Source organism: Cyprinodon variegatus, unplaced genomic scaffold, assembly GCF_000732505.1.
Source record: "Cyprinodon variegatus isolate N-32 unplaced genomic scaffold, C_variegatus-1.0 Scaffold512, whole genome shotgun sequence".
NCBI lineage: Eukaryota > Metazoa > Chordata > Actinopteri > Cyprinodontiformes > Cyprinodontidae > Cyprinodon > Cyprinodon variegatus.
Window position 1 is genome coordinate 232048 of NW_015150965.1, and position 7253 is coordinate 239300.

General features: G+C 38.9%; 1 protein-coding gene across 2 annotated transcripts in view; it reads left to right on the forward strand.

Annotated features, from left to right (window-relative positions):
- The window catches only part of tmem27 (transmembrane protein 27), an 8588-nt gene extending 4904 nt beyond the window's left edge, over positions 1-3684 (forward strand). For both annotated transcript variants that reach the window (XM_015390776.1, XM_015390777.1), the window contains 2 exons: positions 2342-2536; positions 2618-3684. In XM_015390776.1, the coding sequence (XP_015246262.1) occupies positions 2342-2536; positions 2618-2744 (322 nt within the window). In that variant the 3' untranslated portion in view covers positions 2745-3684. The remainder of the gene's footprint in view (positions 1-2341; positions 2537-2617) is intronic.
- The last annotated feature ends 3569 nt before the right edge of the window (positions 3685-7253 follow it).

Sequence of the window (7253 nt, forward strand, 5' to 3'; positions counted from 1 at the left end):
CTGGCTTTGAGCCATTGGCTGACAGCTGAACAGGCTGGTAGCCAGCTTAATGAGGTAGAGGACGGCTGAACAGGCTGATGACTGGCTTTGAGCCATTGGCTGACAGCTGAACAGGCTGGTAGCCAGCTTAATGAGGTAGAGGACGGCTGAACAGGCTGATGACTGGCTTTGAAAAGTTCGCTGATGACTTAACTTGACTTGACTTGGACTTTATTTTACAACTTTATTGTAATTTTGTATACACAGAGTGTATACAAACGAAATTTAGTTAAAACAGCTTTCAGACAGTGAATGAGCAGCAGCTTAGCAGTGAAATTGAAAATTTTTATTGATAAAGTGCAGCAGTGATCAAATGTAAACAGTGTGGGAGAGACATGGTGCCAAAAGGTATTGATGTGGAAGTTCAGAGCAGTGCAAAAACAGATATATATGGTGCAAAGAATGCAGTAGAACATTTGAGTTTAGTTCTATTAGGTATTATGTTATCATAGTGATACAGAGTCTTGATTTGTGACTTGATTTAGAGTTTGTTCAACCATTCAGCAGTCTGATGGCTGTTACAAAATCTGCTGGACCTGAGAACCGTCCACGGTGGGGATGTGAGGAGTTGCTGATAACTCGACCAGCTGTCTCATACAGTGAGACAGCTGGTCAGAACGCTCTCTATGGTGCTTCTGTAGAAGGTTGTGCGGATGGGTGAGGGCAGGTGCGCTCTCCTCATCCTCCCAGGGAAGTACAAGTGCTTCTGTGCCCTTTTGAACAGTGAGGTGGTGTTTACAGTTCAGGTGAGGTTGTCTGTGATGTACACCCACTGGAATTTGGTGCTGCTGACCACCTCTACAGCTGAGCTGTTGATGAGCAGAGGAGTGTGGTTAGGCTTGTTCTTCCTGAAGTCAACAATAATCTCCTTCGTCTTCTCCACATTCAGGCTGAACAGGCTGGGGGCTAACTTAAGAAGGGAGATGATGGCTGAAAAGGCTGATGACTAGCTTTGAGCAGTTGGCTGACGGTTGAACAGGCTGAGTAGCTGATGAGGCTGGAGGCAGGTAGAATAGACTGGTCACAAGCATAGGCAGTCCAGGATGTGAGTCAGTCTGAAGCCAATGAGTATCCAGTAAAGATAGGGGGAGCACAGGAAGGCAGGCAGTGCAAACAACCACTGGAACTGACCTCAAGCATGTAAGTAGACTTTCTGGCAGAGACTGACAGAGAGAGGCAGGTATAGGCAAGGCAAGGCAGTACAAAGAAAATGCAAAGTGCTTTACATGATTAAAATATAGGAAAATAAAACAGAATCAAAGCAAGTAGTAAAAAAAAAAAATAAAATAAAAAATGCAGAAACAAAAAATAATATTAAAAACAGTTGGACTAAAGAAAATAAAAATGTTGAACCAATGATGTTTCAGTTGAACTGTTTAACTAGAACAGTTGAAGGCAATCCTAAAGAAATGTGTTTTTAGTCTTGATTTAAAGGAACTCAGGCTTTCTGCAATTCTGCAGTTTTCTGGAAGTTTGTTCCAGATAATGGAGCATAGGAACTAAATGCTGCTTCTCCATGTTTAGTTCTGGTTCTAGGTATGCAGAGCAGGCTGGAGCTAGATAGGTATAATAACATGGAGAAGAATGAAGATGATTAAGAGGGAGACAGGTGATCTGTTACATTTGGAGTGGAGCATAGGAGTGGCAATTAACCAACCAGCCATAAAACATCCAAACAGGCAGGCTGCGTGACACCATCCTTCCATTGCTAAGAACTACAACAACTAGAACTGACACTCATTCTGGCTACGTTAACCCTACCTGTCATTTGCTTGAGTCCAACTTAAAGGTTATGGCTCAAGGATGCCCTTAAAACATAATATTAATCTAAGTAGGCACTTTCCTCCAAGGGTGACACCTTAAGCTCCTGTCCATGAACATCACAACCAGGATGGATTAGAACAAGCTTAGAAGGAGTTCCATTTGCACTGTTAAGGAATTTGAGAATGTGGGTACATCTTTAGTCCTGGGACTCACAATTGGACAGTCCTTAAAAGCAACCTAATTACCCATAGTCATGTAATCCTTCACAGGATACTTCTAAGGACACGGCCCTATGCCACATTATCCATAAAAAAGGACCTAAACCAGCCAAACTACTGGTCCTCTTCTACTCAGTAGTAGGAGAGTACCAGTGTAGTAGTCCTTTTTTCAGATGTAAAGGCTGCTAATGTCTAAAATATGCTTTGTTTTTCTTTGACTGAATGGATATCATTGTATCAGAATGGGAAAAAAATATTAAATTATTACTTTCTTTGGAGAAAAAATCTTTGAAATCTGAATGTTTTTATTTGTCCAAAAGAAAGTTCAGGAACAGAATCAACAATGCTTTCCTGCTCTCTGATGAAACTCTGGAGTTTGTTGGAGTCCTGCCCACCCTGGCCTCCCCTGTGGAACCTGCCACCCCTCCATGGCTAATTGTGTTTGGGGTGATGATGAGTTTGGTCAGTGCCGGCATCGTCTTTGTGCTCGTGTCAACAGTGGTCCAAAACAAACGGTGAGCTGCTGTGGATACATAATCCTGAGCTTCATTAATACGTGTGATAAATAAGACTGACTTTTTTGGATTTTATTCTAGTAAGAGGAAGCAGAAGAGAGATGATCAGGATGACGATGAAGAGACAAGAGTTAAAACTGTGGAAAATGGATGTGATGGTGTTTATAACACTTCGTTCTCAGAAGATGAACCAAACACACGGATGTAAAAAATCTGCAATATGAGTCTTCCATGTAAGCAAATGAGATGGGAAGTATAATATTAGACTGCTCTTTTTTAAAGCTGTATGCCTTTATTAATGTGCAAAATCTTAACTTTACTGTAGAACTGATTTTCATGCTTTTATTTTTATTGTTTGACATTATCTGCAAAGTACATACTTTTATTACTGGCAGACCAAGCACAAAAACCTCTCTTTCATTTTTATGCCTGTTCTTCATCAAAGCATTTCTTTCTAATTTGTGATGAGATTTAAAAATAAATTAAATGTTTCTGTTTGATATGCAGTTGCCTTATAAAAATGTACCCTGAATATGAAAACAATCAGCTTCATTAATCATTAAAATGGGGATCTTATGAGCTTAAGGAGATGCTTGTTTTCAATTTACCGAGTAAATATTTCTGTTAATCTGGTTTCAGAAGTTAGCTTCTGTATGTTTTTTTAATTACTTTTCTGGGAACATTGCCTTGCAATGATATCATATTTCTTAAACTTTGAGACATTTTGTCACGATATAACCACCGACTTGAATTTATGGTATTTCCATTTTATGTGGCAGAGAAACAGAAAGCAGTGCATAATGATGCATGCTCTATGTTTTCTTTAACAAGTCAGCACCTTGTAAATCAATCTTTTACTGCAGTCACTGCCACATAACTTCTCAGATATGTCTCTATAAACTTTCAGCATCTGTAGACTGTCATTTCAGGCCTTTTTTGTCTGCAGTAACTCCTCAGTCAGAGTATATGTGAACATTTTTCCCAAGACTCTCAACTGGACTTGGGTGTAGACTGGATCATGGTACCATATACATGTCTTCTGATCCTGATCACTCTATTGTAGCTCTGGCTGGTTCTCAAGGGTTGCTATGCTGAGAGGTGAGCTTCCTCCCCAGCCTTCCCCATAGTCACATTATATGCTGACCCAAAAAGACCAAAAAACATTTGTAATAATAAAATAATGTTTTACTCACCAAGTGTCCATTCTGTAGTATTTTCATTTATTTCCTTTTAGTCTAAATAGAATTCCAGCACCAGGCACAATCAAGACATTGTGCCTGGTGCTGGCACCATTGTGCAGACATGAACAGATGTGGCGCCATCTGCTGGCAGTACCACAGAACTACCAGAAAGTTGGTAGTTCTCTGTAAATGGCGAACGTATACGCTTCCAACCAACGTAATCTCGCTATCAAACTAAACAACTAAAATTAGTTAGTCTGTTTATATCACTATGCTAAGCAGCTATAACATTATCTATATAAACAAACATTGTCATGACTCTACAAGACAGCTGATATAGACGTTACAGATGCCATTTTGCACCATGATGGCCTCCGTATTGTTGGAGAGTGAGAATAAGTGGGGGGAGCAGTTTATGTCGCCTGCATTCTACAGTCTGGCTATTAGATATTGCTATAAATTATACACTGTAGCTTTAATAGAGCCCGACTGTCCTGTGATGCCTCTCAGTAAGGCGGCAGGTCAGCATGCTGAAGGACAAACCTCTAGTAATCCAATAAACGTATCTCTAAAAAACTGACACTAAAAAAACAACTAAACAACTTTAAGTTCTCATGAGTTCTCTGAACAAATAATAATGTAAAAGAAAATTTGGTTTCCCAGCAAATGTAAACAGCGACAAAGCATCAAGGTAATAAGCCATTAATCCATCTATATTTTTTATAATATCATTAAACTTACACTTAGACACCAAGAACAGCATTGCTATCACTAGCAGTATTGATTATTACATTTACTCACACATCCATCACTAAGCAGCCAAATCTAAATATATCTGCAGCTCATGCAGTTTCAATGAACACCACCATTCATGTTGTATTCCCAATGCTTTTTGAATCTAATGTTTTTTTGTGTATTTTAACAACTCTGCTTGGAAGTGCTAACTGGCTCAGCCTCATTATTTCCTTATTTACCCACCGTGCACATGCCAGTATCATAACCCTGTTGTTGTCGTAAATAAACACAAAGGACTTAATTTACCATCAAATTAAGCAAAAACAAAACATAAAATACAGAAAATACAGCAGTAGGACACAATAATCTTTCATAGAAACTTTGAGACACTGATATACACTTTAAAAGTGTCTTATTACGAGACTATGCTCCTTTAAGAAATAAAAACCCTCCAGCAGGGCTTCTTTCAGTATCAGTATTATCCTGTATGTAGCTCTATGTATATTCCCATCAACAAGCATCCTCATCCTTTTGGCCTCCAAAGAGTTTCTCACATCTGAGCGGAGCACCTGTTTTCTTAATCCATTTTCTGCAGGGTGGTGGCCTTTTAGTGGGGGGACCTCTGTCACATATTGAACATGGCCTAAAGCAAACGGCCCATAGGACTTGTCTTTCTGTCATTATTGGCTTTCTTTTTGACCCTGACATCTGAGGCCATCATAGAGCAGCTTATTTTATCCATTGATTAAATTTCACACGGGTGGACTCTTGTAAGCTATTAGGTTACAAGAGTCCACCTGTGACATTTAGAGATATTGAAGCAATAGGGGCTATATATCACTACATGCCTCCCTTTTCAGAGTATTGTGGTTGTCATGTGATGAAATGTGAAAAAGATGATTGGTTATGACAAGGTCAGCCTAAGCCTCCATTGGGCACTAAACAAAATTTGATTTTCAGTCGTTTTATTTGTTGCCAGTGGCATTGATTGCTATAATCAACAGTCAGTGATCAGATCATTCACATGTGTTATAAATTGCAGATCAGGTTACAGTAAAATAAACTAGTATGTAGTTCATTTACAGGAAGAGTGGCATGTGGTTTTTGCTTTTTGCTTCCTGCTTTCAGGGCGGAAATACGTCACCAATCAGACGACAACAGTTTGTCATTCAAGCTTAAATACTTATCTTACACATCTGACAAAATATAGTAATATATTTACAAATATTTTAATTTTATAATTTTATTTGTTTTTTTTGTTTTTATGCGTTACGCCCTCTATTGGCCAGCTGCCACTGCATAGAAACATGTTTTATTACTGGTTCAGCATTATTTCCTACTGTATTTGTGTGTTCACTTTTTGAAATGGCAGACACGTAGAGTAAACAAGCAGAAAATATAAGTTTAACTTCAGTTCAATTCAGTTTATTTATATAGCGCAAATTCACAAAACATGTCATCTCAAGGCACTTTACAGTTTAGTAGATCATACAGTCAGATCTATTCAAAGTTTCTATCAAAGGAAAACCAGATGATTGCACTCATTGACTTGAAGGCAATCCCTCACACTAAGCATGCTTGTAGTGACAGTGGAGAGGAAAAACTCCCTTTTAACAGGAAGAAACCTCCAGCAGAACCAGGCTCAGTGTGAGTGGCCATCTGCTGAGGCCGACTGGGGTTCAAGGCAGAGATGGGGACTCGAGTTTGTGACTCGTACTCAAGTCGCACTTAAGTCGCATATTTAATGACTTTAGACTCGACTTAGACTTGCATTTGAAGGACTTCAGACTCGCTGAGACTCGTGATTTCTGACTTGTGAACAATATTTTATTTTTAAGTGTTTTTTGTTTTACTAACTTGACTGATCGCCGCTCGCCTTACCCGCAAGCAGCAGAGGTAAAAAAAAAAAAAACGGCAGAGGGGCTGGCAAACTGTCACGTAGCACTGGCGTCACTGACGCAACGCTACGTGACATATATGCCCGCGCGCCCGTGCGCATGCATGCATGATCGACGAGCCAAGCTTTAAAAACTTCATGGCAGTCGTAGAGGATAAATATGTTGTGAATAATGTTGTGAATTGGCACTAAATAAATAAACTGAATTGAATTTAAAATACTGCCCGCCAAGTAGGTTCTGTCTGTTCAAGGGCATTCAGTTACAAAAAGTTATTGCCACAATGTTTCTTTTATGAAAGAATTGCTATTGTCCTGGTATTTATTTAGGGTTTTTCTTTATCTGTTATAGTTGCTAACTTCATATGTATTAATAAAAAGCAGGATTGTGATGGTTTTGTTTTCCGCAGCCCTCATTTTCACTTAAACATAAAATAGCAGACATTTACTCCTAAAACTAGAAAAAGTTGTAACCACAAATGTCAGGTAAATACTGTAAGAAAATTGTTGTTTTTGAAAGAAAAAAAAAAAGATGCAAAATTTTACTGGAAAAACAATTGCGTGTGTGCTTTTTTAAATTGTATTTTTTAAGATAATGATCATTCCATAGATATAATAGTAACCTTTAAGCTATACCGTCTCAGTGACGGAGATGAAAACACAAGGAGAAACAAGCAAGCACGCAAATTACTGCACTTATTAGTGATTAGAATTTATTGTGCGATTAATTGATAATTGTGACAGGCCTTCTCAAGACTTGAGACTTGACTTGGACCTGCAAAAAATGACTTGTGAACATGTCTGGTTCAAGGAGACAGAAGCAGAGATACAAAAAGCAGCTGTAAAAGGCGCCCTGTCCAGGAAACACACAGCCAGGCAGACGAGCACCGAACCAGCTCCCATGTCA